Source organism: Nomascus leucogenys, chromosome 19 (assembly GCF_006542625.1).
Source record: "Nomascus leucogenys isolate Asia chromosome 19, Asia_NLE_v1, whole genome shotgun sequence".
NCBI lineage: Eukaryota > Metazoa > Chordata > Mammalia > Primates > Hylobatidae > Nomascus > Nomascus leucogenys.
Window position 1 is genome coordinate 29,061,700 of NC_044399.1, and position 20,026 is coordinate 29,081,725.

At 39.4% G+C, this 20,026-nt stretch overlaps 1 protein-coding gene across 1 annotated transcript in view; it reads right to left on the bottom strand.

The window, feature by feature from the left end:
• Nucleotides 1-20,026, bottom strand: part of EFCAB3 (EF-hand calcium binding domain 3) — a 379,076-nt gene that overhangs the window by 284,943 nt on the left and 74,107 nt on the right. Inside the window, exon 16 of the mRNA XM_003270799.4 lies at nt 18,405-18,476. Coding sequence (XP_003270847.3) covers nt 18,405-18,476 — 72 coding nt within the window. The remainder of the gene's footprint in view (nt 1-18,404; nt 18,477-20,026) is intronic.

Here is a 20,026-nt window from a genome sequence, read left to right on the forward strand (position 1 = left end):
TGTCATATATGGTCTTTATTGTGTTGATGTACAATCCTTTTGTACCTAATTTGTTGAGAGTTTTATCATAAAAGAATGTTGAATTTTGTTGAATGCCTTTCCTGCTGCTATTGCGATTATAATATGGTTTCTGTCCTTCATTCTGTTAATGTGATATATCACATTTATGGATTTGCATATTTGGAACCATCCTTGAATCCCTGAGATAAACCCTACTTGATCATGGTGAATGATCCCTTTAATGTGCTGTTGAATTCTGTTCACTAGCATTTTGTTGAGGACTTTTGTATCTGTACTCATCAGGGATATTGAACTGTAATTTTCTTTTCTTATAAAGTTCTAACCGGATTTGGTATCAAGGTAATCCCAGCCTCATTAAATATGTTTGCAAGTATTCCCTTCACAGTAATTTTTTGGAAGAGTTCAAAAAGGCCTTGTGTTAATTCTTTCTTAATTGTCTGGCAGAATTCAGGAGTGAAATAATCAGATCCTGGGCTTTCCCTTGAAGGAGGCTTTTCTTTACTGATTGAACCTTCTTACCCATTATTGATCCTTTCAGATTTTCTGTATATTTGTGATTCAGTCCTTATAGGCTGTATCTGTCTATAGCTTTATCCATTTCTTCTATATCATCCAATTTGTTGATGTATAAATGTTTGTAGCAGTCTCTTATGATCCTTTGTATTTCTGTGCTATCAGTTGTGATGTCTCCTTTTTCATTTCTGATTTTATTTATTGGGTCTTCTCTTTTTTCTTAGTTTAGCTAAAGAGGTTTTCAATTTTGTCTATGTTTTTAAAAATCAAATTATTAGATTCTTTGACTCTTTTTACTGTTTTCTAGTCCTATTTCATTTATTTCTACTCTGATCTTTATTATTTTCTTCCTTCTACAGGATGCCTCATTTTATTGTGCTCATCTTACTGCATTTTGCAGATACTGTGTTTTTTACAAATTGAAGATTTGTAGCAACCCCGTGTCAGGCAAGTCTACCACTGCCATTTTTCCAAAGCCATGCTCTCATTTCATATTTCTGTGTCACCATTTTGATAATTCTCGCAATATTTCAAACATTTTCATTATTATTATATTTGCTGTGATTTGTGATCAGTGATCTTTGATATTACTATTGTAATTGTCTTGGGGTGCCATCAAGCATGCGCATACAAGATGGAGAATTTAATCAATATATGTTTTTGCGGCTTCTGACTGCTCCACATACAGGCCATTCCCCCATCTCTCTCCCTCTCCTTGGGACACTCTGTTCTCTGATATGCAACAATATTGACGATACCCCTATAAATGGCCTCTAAATGTTCAAGTGAAAGGAAGAGTTTCACATTTCTCACTTTAAATCAAAAGCTAGCAATGATTAAGCTTAATGAAGAAAGCATATCAAAAGCCAAAATAAACTGACAGCTATGACCCTTGTGCTAAACAGCCAATTTGTAAATGCAAAGGAAAAATTCTTCAAGGAATTAAAAAGAGCTACTCTAGTGAACACACAAAGAAAGAGAAACGCCTTATTACTGATATGGAGAAAGTTTTAGCGGTCTGGATAGAAGATCAAAGCAACACAACATGTCCTGAAACCAAAACCTGAAGCCATCTCCATAACATAAAAGTACAAGGTGAAGCAGCAAGTGTGCTAAAGAAACTGTAGCAAGTTATCTAGAAAATCTGGCTGAGATAATTGATGAAAGTGGCTCTACTAAACAACAGATTTTCAATGGAGATGAAACAGCCTATTGAAAGAAGGTGCCATCTAGGACTTTCATAGCTAGAGAGGTGAAGTTAATGCCTGGGATCAAAGCTTCAAAAACAAGCTGACTCTCTTGTTAGGGGCTAAAGCAACTAGTGACTTTAAGTTGAAGTCATTCATTAACTTAATTAAACATTCTGAAAATCCTAGGGCCCTTAAGATACTACTAGCACAGGATAAATCTACTCTGCCTGTGCTCAATAAATGGAACAACAAAGCCTGGATGACAGCATACTGTTTGCAGCATGACTTACTGAAAATTTTAAGCCCACTATTGTGACCTACTGCTCAGAAAGAAATATTTTTTGCAAAATATTACTGATCACTGACAATGCAGATAGTCACCCAAGAGCTCTGATGGGGAAGTACAAGATGAATCTTGTTTTCATGCCTGCTAACACAGTATCCATTCTGCAGCCCATGGACCAAGGAATAATTTTGACTTTCAAGTCTTATTATTTAACAAGTACATTTTGTAAGGCTGTAGCTGCCATAGATGGATCCTCTGATGGGTCTGGGCAATGTAAATTGAAAGCCTTCTGGAAAGGATTCACCATTCCAGATGCCATTACAAACATTTGTGATTCATGGGTGGAGGTCAAAATGTCAACATTCACAGGAATTTGGAAGATGTTGACTCCAACCTTCATGATAACTTTAAGAAATCATTTGGAGGAAGTACCTGCGGATATGGTAGAAATAGCAAGAGAACTAGAATTAGAAGTGGAGCCTGAAAATGTGACTGAATTGCTGCAATTTCATGATATAACTTCAATGGATGAGAAATTGCTTCTTATGGGTGTGCAAAGAAAGTGGTTTCCTGAGATGGAATCTACTCCTGATGAAGACGCTGTGATGCTTATTTGGTTTGTACTCCCAATATCTTGTCACAGATGACAACCTCAGTAGATGTCTGTCGTGTAAATGAATATTTATCTTATAAGAATAAAGGGAGGATTCAGGGGATCATGGTAGATGGGAAGCAGTTTTAGATTGCAGCTCCGGACAGAGCAGCATGCAGAGGCTTGCATTGTGAATTTTAGTTCCAGATCAACTTCAAGAACAAACCAGCAATCTCGAGAGAAAGTGGACTCCTCCTGCAGGACCCAGGAGACACCCCTAATACTGTGAGTGCCCCAACCGCGGAAGTGGGAAAGGGAGACCCTTTTCTCCCAAACACACTCCCCCACTGGAGAAACTGAAGGTCTGTTTGTGGGAGAAGTTTCTGACTTTACCTGGAGCTGAGTCAAGTTGGAGAGCTAAGCGAAATACAGGGGTAGAGGAAGCAGCAGAAAGGCCCTGGGAGCTTGGTGGGTCCCCAAGCAGCCCATTCCTGCCTGGCATCACAGGGATCCATTGGGAAGGTGGCCAGACAACCACGGGGTAAAACTACATGGAGAGCAGGAATTATCTAGCTGAATCTTGTAACAATTTGAGGGGGCAAGAAGCCTCCTAGCCAGAACTCTGGAGAAGGCACGAATCAGGTGTGCAGACTTCACAGGTAGGGGAAGAACTAAAATCCTTTTCTCTTGCAGCTGGGAGGCAGATAGCCTTGGGCAACTTTTCAAACCTGTCTTGCCCTCCACTTGGAGACAGACAGGGCTATTGTGGGGAGGGTAGGCACGGTGGGAGTGAGACCAGCCCTTTAGTTTGCATGGCAGCTGGATGAGGCCTGTGACTGCCAGCTTTCCCCCACTTACCTGACAACCTGCATGACTCAGCAGAGGCAGCCATAATCCCCCTAGGTACACAACCCCAGTGACCTGGGAATCTTACCCACATCTCCTACAGCAGCCACAGCAAGACCTGCCCAAGGAGAGTCTGAGCTCAGACATGCCTAGCCCCACCCCTACCTGATGGCCCTTCCCTATCCACCCTAGTAGTGGAAGACAAAGGGCATATAATCTTGGGATTTCTAGGGCCCCCGCCCACCACTGGTACCTCTCCACACTATGACAGCTTATGCTCTCTGAAAAGCACCACTTCCTGGCAGGAGGGCAACCAGCACAAAAATAGAACATTAAATGACCAAAGCTAAGGACCCTTATGGAGTCCACTGCACCCTCCACTACATCTACTGGAACAGGCACTGGTATCCATAGCTGAGAGACCCATAGACAGTTCACATCACAGGACTCTGTGCAGACAACCCCCATTACCAGCCTGGAGCTGGGTAGACTCACTGGGTGGCTAGACCCAGAAGAGAGACAACAATCACTGCAGCTTGGCTCACAGGAAGCCACATCCATAGTAAGGGAGGAGACCACCCCTCATATGGTCTTATGCCCAATTTCTGCCTCCAAAGAAAGAAGAAGTAAAAACTAAAAGGCAGAAATGAAATCCACAGGCAGACAGCCCAGCGCCACACCTTGGGCCTGGTAGTTAAAGATCGACCCCTGACCTAACCGGTTATGCTATCTATAGATTCCAGACATTGTATGGAAAAGCACTGTAAAAATCCCTGTCCTGTTCTGTTCTGATTACCAGTTCATGCAGCCCCCAGTCACATACTCCCTGCTTGCTCAATTGATCACGACCCTCTCACACGGACCCCCTTAGAGTCGTGAGCCCTTAAAAAGGACAAGAATTCCTCACTTGGGGAGCTTGGCTCTTGAGACAGGAGTCTTACTGATGCTCCCAGCCAAATAAACCCCTTCCTTCTTTAACTTGGTGTCTGAGGGGTTTTGTCTGTGGCTCTTCCTGCTATGTTTCTTGGTTCCCTGACTGGGAAGCAAGGTGATTGGCAGATGGTTGAGGCAGCTCCTTAGGCGGCTTAAGCCTGCCCTGTGGAACATCCCTGTGGGGGACTTCGACCAGCCCGAGTAATGCAGATCCTGAGAGTGCTCCTGGGTAGGCATTTGCCCCGGTGGGACGCCTCATTAGAGCAGTGTGTGGCAGGCCCCCGTGGAGGATCAACACAGTGGCTGAACACCGGGAAGGAAGTGGCACTTGGAGTCCGGACATCTAAAACTTGATAAGACTGGTCTTTGGAACTTGCCCACTCCGTTTGAGTGGAAGCGTGGCCTGATTACCCATGGCATGCCTTTATCAGCACTTTGGTTTTGGTTTTGGTTTTGACTTGGTTTGAATTGCTTGACAGGACCAGTCTTGGGAACTTGCCCACTGCATTTGAGTGGAAGCGTGGCCTGATCACCCATGGCATGCCTTTATCGGCACTTTGGTTTTGGTTTTGGTTTTGACTTGGTTGGAATTGCTTGACAGGCACATATGCTTGCACAAGTGTGGCATGGATTTGACCCTGAGGCCATGTTTGAAAATGGTTCCCAGTGCTAGGAGGATTTAAAATTCTTATAATAAAAATTACAGTAAAAACAGGAACCTGCTTACTGATCCCTTATTTACTACCTGTACTCATTCAAATGGTAAAAGGTTTCATCGATACTCTAGTTCACCAGAATGCCTCAGCACAAGTGTATTACATGAATCACTATCAATCTGTCATGCAGGAAGACATAGGTAGTAAGGATGAAGGTGAGAACTCCCACTAATGAAATGAGTGAGAGTCTCCAAGGTGGGGAATAAGGGAGGAGACCACCCCTCATATTGTCTTATGCCCAATTTCTGCCTCCAAAGAAAGAAGAAGTAAAAACTAAAAGGCAGAAATGAAATCCACAGGCAGACAGCCCGGTGCCAGGCCCTGGGCCTGGTAGTTAAGGATCAACCCCTGACCTAACTGGTTATGTTATCTACAGATTCCAGACATTGTATGGAAAAGCCTTGTAAAAATCCCTGTCCTGTTCTGTTCTGTTCTGATTACCAGTGCATGCAGCCCCCAGCCACATACCCACTGCTTGCTCAATCAATCACAACCCTCTCACACGGACCCCCTTAGAGTTGTGAGCCCTTAAAAAGGACAGGAATTGCTCACTCGGGGAACTCAGCTCTTGAGACAGGAGTCTTGCCAGTGCTCCCAGATGAATAAACCCCTTTCTTCTTTAACTTGGTGTCTGAGGGGTTTTGTCTGCGGCTCTTCCTGCTATAATAGGAAAAGCGGGAGAGTACTACATCAAGGGAACACCTCATGGGACAAAAGAATCTGAACAACAGCCTTCAGCCCTAGACCTTGCCTCTGACAGAGCCTACCCAAATGAGAAGGAACCCTGGTAATATGACAAAACAAGGCTCTTCAATACCCCTAAAAAATCACACTAGTTCACCAGCAGTGGATCCAAACCAAGAAGAAATCCCTGATTTACCTGAAAAATAATTCAAGAGGTTAGTTATTAAGCTAATCAGGGAGAGACCAGAGAAAGGTGAAGCCCAATGCAAGGAAATCCAAAATATGATACAAGAAATGAAGGGAGAAATATTCAAGGAAATAGATAGCTTAAAGAAAAAAAACAGTAAAAAATTCAGGAAATTTTGGACACGCTTTTAGAAATGCAAAATGTTCTGGAAAGTCTCAGCAATAGAATTGAACAAGTAGAAGAAAGAAATTCAGAGCTCGAAGATAAGGTCTTTGAATTAACGCAGTCCAACAAAGACAAAGAAAAAAGAATAAGAAAACATGAACAAAGCCTCCAAGAAGTCTGAGATTATGTTAAACAACCAAATGTAAGAATAATCAGTGTACCTGAGGAAGAAGAGAATTCTAAAAGCCTGGAAAACATATATGGGGGAATAATCGAGGAAAACTTCCCCAGCCTTGCGAGAGACCTAGACAGCCAATATAAGAAGCATAAAGAACACCTGGGAAAATCATCACAAAAAGATCTTTGCCTAGGCACAATGTCATCAGGTTATCCAAAGTTAAGATGAAGGATAGACTCTTAAGAGCTGTGAGACAAAAGCACCAGGTAACCTATAAAGGAAAATTTATCAGATTAACAGCAGATTTCTCAGCAGAAACCCTACAAACTAGAAGGGATTGGGGATCTATCTTCAGCCTCCTCAAACAAAACAATTATCAGCCAAGAATTCTGTATCCAGTGAAACTAAGCATCATATATGAAGGAAAGATACAATCATTTTCAGACAAACAAATGCTGAGAGAATTCGCCATTACCAAGCCACCACTACAAGAACTGCTAAAAGGAGCTGTAAATCTTAAAACAAATCTTGAAAAAAGCATCATCAAAACAGAACCTCTTTAAAGCACAAATCACACAGGACCTATAACATAAAAATACAAGTTAAAAAGCAAAAACAAAAAACAAATAAAAAACACAAAATACACAAGCAACAAGGAGCATGATGAAAGCAATGGTACCTTATATTTCAATATTAACATTGAATGTAAATGGCCTAAATGCTCCACTTAAAAGATACAGAACCACAGAATGGATAAGAACTCACCAACCAAATATCTGCTGCCTTCAGGAGACTCACTAACATGTAATGACTCACATAAAAGCAAAGGGGTGGAAAAAGGCATTTCATGCAAATGGACACCAAAAGCTAGCAGGGGTAGCTAATTTTATATCAGACAAAACAAACTTTAAAGCAACAGTGGTTAAAAGAGACAAAGAGGGACAGTATACAATGGTAAAAGGCCTTGTCCAACAGGAAAATATCACAATCCTAAACATATATGCACCTAACACTGGAGCTCCCAAATTTATAAAACATTAGTAATAGACCTAAGAAATGAGATAGACAGCAACGCAATAATAGTGGAGGACTTCAGTACTCCACTGACAGCACTAGAGAAGTCATCAAGACAGAAAGTCAATAAAGAAACAATAAATTGACACTATATCTTGGAACAAATGGACTTAACAGATATATAAAGAACACTTCATACAACAACCGCAGAATACACATTCTATTCAACAGTGCATGGAACTTTCTCCAAGATAGATCATATAATAGGCCATAACATGAGCCTCAATAAATTTAAGAAAATTGAAGTTATATCTAGCACTCTCTCAGACCACAGTGGAATAAAACTGGAAATCAACTCCAAAAGAGACCTTCAAAACCATGAAAATACATGGAAATTAAATAACCTGCTCCTGAATGACCACTGGGTCAAAAACAAAATCGAGATGAAAATTTAAAAATTTCTTAGAACTGAATGACAATAATGACCCAAGCTATCAAAACCTCTGGGATACAGCAAAGGTGGTGCTAAGAGGAAAGCTCACAGCCCTAAATGCCTACATCAAAAAGACTGAAAGAGCACAAACTGACACTCTAAGGTCACACCTCAAGGAACTAGAGAAGCAAGAACAAACCAAACCCAAACCCAGCAGAAGAAAGGAAATAACCAAGATCAGACCAGAGCCAAATGAAATTGAAACAAGAAAAAATAAAAGATAAATGAAACACAACGCTGATTCTTTGAAAAGATAAATAAAATTGATAGACCACTGGCAAGATTAACCAAGAAAAGGAGAGAGAAAATCCAAATAACCTCACTAAGAAATGAAACAGGAGATATTAAAATTGACACCACTGAAATACAAAAGATCATTCAAGGCTACTATGAACACCTTTATGCACATAAACTAGAAAACCTAGAAGAGGCGACGGAAAAATTCCTGGAAAAATACAACCCTCCTAGCTTAAATCAGGAAGAGTTAAATATCCTGAACACACCAATAACAAGCTGCAAGATTGAAATGGTAATTTAAAAATTAACAACAAAAAAAAGTCCAGGACCAGACGATTCACAGCAGAATTCTACCAGACAATGAAAGAATTGGTACCAATACTTTTGACACTATTCCACAAGATAAAGAAAGAAGGAACCCTCACTAATTCATTCTATGAAGCCAGCATCACCCTAATACCAAAACCAGGAAATAATATAACCAAAAAAGAAAACTACAGACTGATATCCTTGATCAACATAGATGCTAAAATCCTTAACAAAATACTAGCCAAGTGAATCCAACAACATATCAAAAGATAATCTACCATGATCAGGTGAGTTTCATACTGGGGAAGCAGGGAGAGCTTAACATACGCAAGTCAATAAATGTGATAGACCGAGGGTGGAGCCAAGATGGCCGAATAGGAATAGCTCCAGTCTACAGCTCCCGGCGTGAGCGACGCAGAAGACGGGTGATTTCTGCATTTCCATCTGAGGTACTGGGTTCATCTCACTAGGGAGTGCCAAACAGTGGGTGCAGGACAGTCGGTGCAGCGCACCGTGCGCGAGCCGAAGCAGGGTGAGGCATTGTCTCACTCGGGAAGCACAAGGGGTCAGGGAGTTCCCTTTCCTAGTCAAAGAGAGGGGTAACAGACGGCACCTGGAAAATTGGGTCACTCCCACCCTAATACTGAGCTTTTCCAACAGGCTTGGAAAACGGCACACCAGGAGATTGTGTCCCGCACCTGGCTCGGAGGGTCCTATGCCCACAGAGTCTCGCTGATTGCTAGCACAGCAGTCTGAGATCAAACTGCAAGGCGGCAGCGAGGCTGGGGGAGGGGCGCCTGCCATTGCCCAGGCTTGCTTAGGTAAACAAAGCAGCCAGGAAGCTCGAACTGGGTGGAGCCCACCACAGCTCAAGGAGGCCTGCCTGCCTCTGTAGGCTCCACCTCTGGGGGCAGGACACAGACAAACAAAAAGACAGCAGGAACCTCTGCAGACTTAAATGTCCCTGTCTGACAGCTTTGAAGAGAGTAGTGGTTCTCCCAGCACGCAGCTGGAGATCTGAGAATGGGTAGTCTGCCTCCTAAAGTGGGTCCCTGACCCCCAAGCAGCCTAACGGGGAGGCACCCCCAGTAGGGACAGACTGACACCTCACTCGGCCAGGTACTCCTCTGAGATCAAACTTCCAGAGGAACAATCAGACAGCTGAATTTGTGGTCTCATGAAAATCCGCTGTTCTGCAGCCACCGCTGCTGACACCCAGCAAACAGGGTCTGGAGTGAACCTCTAGCAAATTCCAACAGACCTGCAGCTGAGGGTCCTGTCTGTTAGAAGGAAAACTAACAAACAGAAAGGACATCCACACCAAAAACCCATCTGTACATCACCATCATCAAAGACCAAAAGTAGAAAAACCTACAAACATGGGGAGAAAACAGAGCAGAAAAACTGGAAACTCTAAAAAGCAGAGCATCTCTCCTCCTCCAAAGGAATGCAGTTCCGCACCAGCAACGGAACAAAGCTGGATGGAGAATGACTTTGACGAGTTGAGAGAAGGCTTCAGATGATCAAACTACTCCAAGCTATGGGAGGAAATTCAAACCAATGGCAAAGAAGTTAAAAACTTCGAAAAAAAAAATAGATGAATGTTTAACTAAGATAACCAATGCAGAGAACGGCTTAAAGGAGCTGATGGAGCTGAAAGCCAAGTTGTGAGAACTATGTGAAGATTTCAGAAGCCTTGGTAGCTGATGTGATCAACTGGAAGAAAGGGTATCAGCGATGGAAGATGAAATGAATGAAATGAAGCGAGAAGGGAAGTTTAGAGAAAAAAGAATAAAAAGAAATGAACAAAGCCTCCAAGAAATATGGGACTATGTGAAAAGACCTAACCTACGTCTGATTGGTGTACCTGAAAGTGACGGGGAGAATGGAACCAAGTTGGAAAACACTCTGCAGGATATTATCCAGGAGAACTTCCCCAGTCTAGCAAGGCAGACCAACATTCAGATTCAGGAAATACAGAGAACGCCACAAAGATACTCCTCGAGAAGAGCAACTCCAAGACACATAATTGTCAGATTCACCAAATTTGAAATGAAGGAAAAAATGTTAAGGGCGGCCAGAAAGAAAGGTTGGGTTACCCACAAAGGGAAGCCCATCAGACTAACAGCTGATCTCTCAGCAGAAACTCTACAAGCCAGAAGAGAGTGGGGGCCAATATTCAACATTCTTAAAGAAAAGAATTTTGAACCCAGAATCTCATATCCAGCCAAACTAAGCTTCATAAGTGAAGGAGAAATAAAATACTTTACAGACAAGGAAATGCTGAGTGATTTTGTCACCACCAGGCCTGCCCTAAAAGAGGTCCTGAAGGAAGCACTAAACACGGAAAGGAACAACTGGTACCAGCCACTGCAAAAACATGCCAAATTGTAAAGACCATCGAGGCTAGGAAGAAATTGCATCAACTAACGAGCAAAATAACCAACTAACATCATAATGACGGGATCAGATTCACACATAACAATATTAACTTTAAATGTAAATGGGCTAAATGCTCCAATTCAAAGACACAGACTGGCAAATTGGAGGAGGAGTCAAGACACATCAGTGTGCTGTATTCAGGAAACCCATCTCACGTGCAGAGACACACATAGACTCAAAATAAAGGGATGGAGGAAGATCTACCAAGCAAATGGAAAACAAAAAAAGGCAGGGGTTGCAATCCTAGTCTCTGATAAAATAGACTTTAAACCAACAAAGATCAAAAGAGACAAAGAAGGCCATTCATAATGGTAAAGGGATCAATTCAACAAAAAGAGCTAACTATCCTAAATATATATGCACCCAACACAGGAGCACCCAGATTCATAAAGCAAGTCCTGAGTGACCTACAAAGAGACTTGAACTCCCACACAATAATAATGGGAGATTTTAACACCCCACTGTCAACATTAGACAGATCAACGAGACAGAAAGTTAACAAGGATACCCAGGAATTGAACTCAGCTCTGCACCAAGCCGACCTAATAGACATCTACAGAACTCTCCACCCCAAATCAACAGAATATACATTTTTTTCAGCACCACACCACACTTATTCCAAAATTGACCACATAATTGGAAGTAAAGCTCTCCTCAGCAAATGTAAAAGAAAAGAAATTATAACAAACTGTCTCTCAGACCACAGTGCAATCAAACTAGAACTCAGGATTAAGAAACTCACTCAAAACTGCTCAATTACATGGAAACTGAACAACCTGCTCCTGAATGACTACTGGGTACATAACGAAATCAAGGCAGAAATAAAGATGTTCTTTGAAACCAACGAGAACAAAGACACAACATACCAGAATCTCTGGGACACATTCAAAGCAGTGTGTAGAGGGAAATTTATAGCACTAAATGCCCACAAGAGACAGCAGGAAAGATCCAGAATTGACACCCTAACATCACAATTAAAAGAACTAGAAAAGCAAGAGCAAACACATTCAAAAGCTAGCAGAAGGCAATAAATAACTAAAATCAGAGCAGAACTGAAGGAAATAGAGACACAAAAAACCTTTCAAAAAATTAATGAATCCAGGAGCTGGTTTTTTGAAAAGATCAACAAAATTGATAGACCGCTAGCAAGACTAATAAAGAAGAAAAGAGAGAAGAATCAAATAGACGCAATAAAAAATGATAAAGGTGATATCACCACCTATCCCACAGAAATACAATCTACCACCAGAGAATACTACAAACACCTCTACGCAAATAAACTAGAAAATCTAGAAGAAATGGATAAATTCCTCGACAAATACACCCTTCAAAGACTAAACCAGGAAGAAGTTGAATCTCTGAATAGACCAATAACAGGCTCTGAAATTGTGGCAATAATCAATAGTTTACCAACCAAAGAGTCCAGGACCTGATGGATTCACAGCCGAATTCTACCAGAGGTACAAGGAGGAACTGGTACCATTCATTCTGAAACTATTCCAATCAATAGAAAAAGAGGGAACCCTCCCTAACACATTTTATGAGGCCAGCATCATCCTGATACCAAAGCCTGGCACAGACACAAACAAAAAAGAGAATTTTAGACCAATATCCTTGATGAACATTGATGCAAAAATCCTCAATAAAATACTGGCAAACTGAATCCAGCAGCACATCAAAAAGCTTATCCACCATGATCAAGTGGGCTTCATCCCTGGGATGCAAGGCTGGTTCCACATACGCAAATCAATAAATGTAATCCAGCATATAAACAAAACCAAAGACAAAAACCACATGATTATCTCAATAGATGCAGAGAAGGCATTTGACAAAATTCAACAACCCTTCATGCTAAAAACTCTCAATAAATTAGGCACTGATGGGACGTGTCTCAAAATAATAAGAGCTATCTATGACAAACTCACAGCCAATATCATACTGAATGGGCAAAAACTGGAAGCATTCCCTTTGAAAACTGCCACAAGACAGGGATGCCTTCTCTCACCACTCCTATTCAACATAGTGCTGGAAGTTCTGGCCAGGGCAATCAGGCAGGAGAAGGAAATAAAGGGTATTCAATTAGGAAAAGAGAAAGTCAAATTGTCCCTGTTTGCAGATGACATGATTGTATATCTAGAAAACCCCATTGTCTCAGCTCAAAATCTCCTTAAGCTGATACGCAACTTCAGCAAAGTCTCAGGATACAAAATCAATGTACAAAAATCACAAGCATTCTTGTACACCAATCACAGACAGAGAGCCAAATCATGAGTGAACTCCCATTCACAATTGCTTCAAAGAGAATAAAATACCTAGGAATCCAACTTACAAGGGACATGAAAGACCTCTTCAAGGAGAACTACAAACCACTGCTCAATGAAATAAAAGAGGATACAAACAAATGGAAGAACATTCCAGGCTCATGGGTTGGAAGAATCAATATCGTGAAAATGGCCATACTGCCCAAGGTAATTTATAGATTCAATGCCATCCCCATCGAGCTACCAATGACTTTCTTCACAGAATTGGAAAAAACTACTTTAAAGTTCATATGGAACCAAAAGAGAGCCCGCATCGCCAAGTCAATCCTAAGCCAAAAGAACAAAGCTGGAGGCATCATGCTACCTGACTTCAAACTATACTACAAGGGTACAGTAACCAAAACAGCATGGTACTGGTACCACAACAGAGACATAGATCAATGGATCAGAACAGAGCCCTCAGAAATAATGCCGCATATCTACAACTATCTGATCTTTGACAAACCTGACAAAAATAAGCAATGGGAAAAGGATTCCCTATTTAATAAATGGTGCTGGGAAAACTGGCTAGCCATATGTAGAAAGCTGAAACTGGATCCCTTCCTTACACCTTATACAAAAATTAATTCAAGATGGATTAAAGACTTAAATGTTAGACCTAAAACCATAAAAACCCTAGAAGAAAACCTAGGCAATACCATTCAGGACATAGGCATGGGCAAGGACTTCATGTCTAAACCACCAAAAGCAATGGCAACGAAAGCCAAAATTGACAAATGGGATCTAATTAAACTAAAGAGCTTCTGCACAGCAAAAGAAACTACCATCAGAGTGAACAGGCAACCTACAAAATGGGAGAAAATTTTCGCAACCTACGCATCTGACAAAGGGCTAATATCCAGAATCTACAATGAACTCAAACAAATTTACAAGAAAAAAACAACCCCATCAAAAAGTGGGCGAAGGACATGAACAGACACTTCTCAAAAGAAGACATTTATGCAGCCAAAAAACACATGAAAAAATGCTCATCACTGGCCATCAGAGAAATGCAAATCAAAACCACAATGAGATACCATCTCACACCAGTTAGAATGGCCATCATTAAAAAGTCAGGAAACAACAGGTGCTGGAGAGGATGTGGAGAAATAGGAACACTTTTACACTGTTGATGGGACTGTAAACTAGTTCAACCATTGTGGAAGTCAGTGTGGCAATTCCTCAGGGATCTAGAACTAGAAATACCATTTGATGCAGCCATCCCATTACTGGGTATATACCCAAAGGACTATAAATCATGCTGCTATAAAGACACATGCACACGTATGTTTATTGCGGCACTATTCACAATAGCAAAGACTTGGAACCAACCCAAATGTCCAACAACGATAGACTGGATTAAGAAAACGTGGCACATATACACCATGGAATACTATGCAGCCATAAAAAATGATGAGTTTGTGTCCTTTGTAGGGACATGGATGAAACCGGAAAACATCATTCTCAGTAAACTATCGCAAGGACAAAAAACCAAACACCGCATGTTCTCACTCATAGGTGGGAATTGAACAATGAGAACACATGGACACAGGAAGGGGAACATCACACTCTGGGGACTGTTGTGGGGTGGGGGGAGGGGGGAGGGACAGCATTAGGAGATATACCTAATGCTAAATGACGAGTTAATGGGTGCAGCACACCAACATGGCACATGGATACATATGTAACAAACCTGCACATTGTGCACATGTACCCTAAAACTTAAAGTATAATAATAAAAAAAAGTTACAGAATTAACTTATTAGATAAGTATTATTTTCCAACAAGCCAGAAAGTTCTCTCCATCTCCACATGTAATTCTTCAGTAAACCTAGCCCTTTTAGAATGTTTTATTTTTTTTTTATTTTTTTTTTAAATTATACTTTAGGTTTTAGGGTACATGTGCACAATGTGCAGGTTTGTTACATATGTATCCATGTGCCATGTTGATTTCCTGCACCCATTAACTCGTCATTTAGCATTAGGTGTATCTCCTAATGCTGTCCCTCCCCCCTCCCCCCACCCCACAACAGTCCCTGGAATGTGATGTTCCCCTTCCTGTGTCCATGAGTTCTCATTGTTCAGTTCCCACCTATGAGTGAGAACATGCGGTGTTTGGTTTTTTGTCCTTGCGATAGTTTACTGAGAATGATGTTTTCCAGTTTCATCCATGTCCCTACAAAGGACATGAACTCATCATTTTTTATGGCTGCATAGTATTCCATGGTGTATATGTGCCACATTTTCTTAATCCAGTCTATCGTTGTTGGACATTTGGGTTGGTTCCAACTCTTTGCTATTGTGAATAGTGCCACAATAAACATACGTGTGCATGTGTCTTTATAGCAGCATGATTTATAGTCCTTTGGGTATATACCCAGTAATGGGATGGCTGGGTCAAATGGTATTTCTAGTTCTAGATCCCTGAGGAATCGCCACACTGACTTCCACAATGGTTGAACTAGTTTACAGTCCCACCAACAGTGTAAAAGTGTTCCTATTTCTCCACATCTTCTCCAGCACCTGTTGTTTCCTGCTTTTAGAATGTTTTAGACTCATGCCACAAATTCAGGTTAAGACTACTCTAGTCCCCTCAATCATCCCAAAGAGTCCTGACACACAAGACCACTTTCTCATTCCTAATTGAAATAAAGAGAGAAAAGGAAAGGAAAAGTCCTTCAGCAACAGCTAAAATATATATGGAGATAATATTCTTTGTTAACAAGACTAACAATTCTTTGTTAGCAACATTCATTCATCCTGTAAAATAGCAAAGGTTGAAAATGGTTTAAAATGAATTTAAACTGCTTTCATTTATAGTTATACTGTTTTCTTGAAACTATCAGTGAATATAAGGATTATAAATTAATCCTTAATTTAAGGATTATAACTACTTAATAAAACTAGAATATTTTCCCTAAAAACATATACACAGTTAAACTATGATATTAATTCAAAAGGCAGTGTACAATGCAAAAAGAAAAAGGTAAAATTAAAAAGCACAATATTTACCAACCATGGCCTTTTCTAAATTGTTGCAGTGAAGTATTACTAAAAATTTCTTAAGACTGCACACTTTCTAAAGTGGAACACTGGATTACTTGTGAAACTCAAACAACAATATTCAAAAATGTCTATTAAAAATACATTTGTGCTTTATAAAAATAAACATAGTTAAGTTTGACTATTTTATTAACCTCAGAATATAACAATGAACTGAAAAATACTTGCCAGCTCAAACCAAAATTAATTTGATGACTCATATCTCTAGGATAAGGTTGGTTTAATGTAATGAATTTTTATGACCTATACAAACCTTTTAAATAATTTGTGCCAATCTCTACAACCAAAGTCTTTAAAAGAAAACATATATGGTAGAATTTTTTAACTTTTTTTGAGGCGGAGTCTCGCTCTGTCGCCAGGCTGGGGTGCAGTGGCACCATCTTGGCTCACTGCAACCTCTGACACCCTGGTTCAAGCGATTCTCCTGCTTCAGCCTCCCAAGTAGCTGGAATTACAGGCACACGCCACCACGTCCAGCTAATTTTTGTACTTGTAGTAGAGACAGGGTTTCAACATGTTGGCCAGGATGGTCTCCATCTCCTGACCTTGTGATCCACCCGCCTCAGCCTCCCAAAGTGCTGGGATTACAGGCATGAGCCACCACGCCCAGGCCCAAAACAACTTTTAAAAGGTAGAACAAAGTTGAAGGGCTAACATTATCTGATTGATTTTAATTTTTGTTATGAAACTACAATAATCAAGGCAATGTAATATTAGTGTAAAGATAGACAAAAAACAATGGAACAGAATAGAGAATCCACAAATATACATTTATGAAACATTCTACATATATAAACATTCCACTTATATATAATATTCTATACATATAATATTCTGTAAAAGTACAAAGGCAATTCAGTGGAGAAAGTATAGTCTTCTCAACAATAGAACAATTACATAACCATATGTTAAAAAAACTCCACACTTTACCCCGCATACAAAAATTAACTTGAATTATACATAAGAAATGTAAAACCAAAAACTATAATTTTAGAATAAAACATATGATTTAAAAAAACTTGCAAACTTGGATAAGAACAAGCTTTCTTACACATGACACCAAAAGCATGGTCCATAAAAGAAAAAAATTGGTTAATTAGACTTCATCAAAATTAAAATTAACCCTCTTTTAAAGACACTTAAGAAAATGAAGAGACAAAAGATTAGAAGAAAATATTTGCTAAGCATGTATCTGGTAAAAGACTTGTATCCAGAATACATAAAGAAATATGAAAACAGGCAACAGAGACCAACCCCATCTCTAAAAAATATATGTGTGTATATATATTTACATGTATATATATATGAAAACAAACAAGCCAACTTAAAAAGATGAACAAAGTTATAACAGACACCTCACCAAAGAATATACACATGACAAATAAGTATACAAGAAAATGCTCAACATCATTAATCATTAAGAAAATGCAAAGTAGAACCACAATGAGATACTACTATATACTTCTTAAAATGGTTAAAATTTGAAAGACTGAATATGCCAAGTATTGGCAAGAGTTTGGAACTGAAACTGTCATACACTGCTCTTGGGAATGTAAAATGGTAAAACCAGTTTAGAAAACAGCTTGGCATACTCTTAAAAAGTAAAACATGCATCTACTATATGATTCTGTTAGCATACCCCTTGGTAATTGCCCAAAGAAATGAAAGCATATGTTCATACAACAACTGGTATGTGAATGTTTACAGAAGCTGTGTTTGTAATAGGCAAAACCTGGAAAAAACCTAATTTACCTGTATCACCAGGAAAATAAACTGTGGCATATCTATAAAGTGGAATACTATTCTGCAATAAAAATAATGAACTACTGATGCACACTATAACATGGATGCATTTCAAAATAATTATGCTGAGTGAAAGAAGCCAGCAAAAAAGAGCACACCCATTTACATAAAATTACCAGAAATGCAAAAACAAATTTCTAGTGAAAGAAGCATATCAGTGGTTGCCTCGGAATGTGCGAAATGTGGAGAACGGCAAGAGAGATTATAAAGGGTATGAGAAAGTTTTAGGTGTAAGGGATATATTTATTATCTTGATTGTGATGATGGTTGCATAGGTACATGCGTATGTCTACACTTAATCAAAATATGTCCTTTAAAATATAAAATTATACAGTTTTACATCAATTATACCTCATAATGCTGTTTTAAAAATAATAACAAGAGGCAATGAAAACTATCTAAATATCTAAAATAAAATATTGATTGACCCACCTTCAAATATAGAAGTTGGCTTACTTGTGTTCAAATTCTCCAAAATTTTCTTGAGACTTACATTACTATTTTCTAAAAAGTAAGGTACAAGGATTATGAAATGGCAAAGTGTCAATGCTAATAATTATTAAATAACCATGACAAAGGATAGGGATGGGAAATTTTTGTAATTTCTAGAAATTAGCAGGATAAAAATCAATTAATTTAAAATAGTTTTACCCACAATCAATTTTCTCAAAATAAGAAATTCTAACTAAAGGAATTTACTTGGCTTAAATAATTAAATTTTGTGCATATATTTTATAGATTTGATGCTAAATAGAGGATGGCTCTTAAAAATTTATTTCCAGTAGAAAAATCCATGAATTTTAATTAGCTCTCAATCTGCCTATGTTCTCATTATATTTCTAAGACCCAGTTTACCTCTCACATGTAAGAATGGCTTTTATCAAAAAGACAAAAGATAACAAGTGTAGGCAACGAAGTGGTGAAAAGGGAACTCTTGTACAGTTACGGTGGGAATGTAAATTAGTACCACCATTATGAAAAACAGTATGGAAGTTCCTTAAAAAATTAAAAACAGAACTCCCATGTGATCCAGAAATTTCACTTCCAAGTATATATCCAAAGGAAATGAATTCAGCATGTCAAAGAGATATCTGCACTCCCATGTTCATTGCAGCACTACTCGCAATAGCCAAGGCAAAGAATCAACCTAAGTGCCCATTCAACAACAGATGAATACATTTTTAAAAATGTGATGTTTATCTATATGTTATAAATATATATGCACAATAGAATACTATTCAGCCTTTTAAAAATGAAGGAAATCCTGTCATTTGCAATAACATGGATAAACCTGGAGGACATTATGCTTGGTGAAACAAACCAGGCACAGAAAGACAAATACTGCATGATTTCACTTATATGTGGAATCTAAAAAAGTTGATGTAATGGAAGCAGGGAAGACAATGGTAATTACCAGGGATTGCAGAATTTGAGGGGAGAAATTGGTTAAGAGAAACAAAATTTCAGTTAGACAAGAGGAATAAGTTCTGGAGATCTATTTTAGTGCAAGGTGACTATGGTTCATAATGTACTGTATACTTGAAAACAGATAAAAGACTACATTTTAAATGCTATCACAAAAAATTATAAGGATTTAAGGTGATGGATATGTTAATTAGCTTGATTTAATCATCCACAGTGTATACAGATTTCAGAACATCACACTGTACTCCATAGATATATATTTTTCACTTGCCAATTAAAAACTAAACACTTTTGGACTGAGCGTGGTGGCTCACACCTGTAATCCCATCACTTTGGGAGGCTAAGGTGGGTGGATAGCTTGAGTTTAGGAGTTTGAGACCAGCCTGGGCAACATGGCGAAACTTTGTCTCTGCAAAAAATACACATTAGCCAGGTGTGGCGGCTGCTTGGTGGGCTGAGGCAGGAGGATGGCTTGAGCCCAGGAAGCCAAGGCTGCAGTGAGCCATTATCACGCCACTGCACTCTAGCCTGAGAGACAGAGAGACCCTATCTCAAAATAAATAAAAGTAAAAAATAAACACTTCTGCTGATCAAAAAATAAAATAAAATATACATATACACAACAGCTA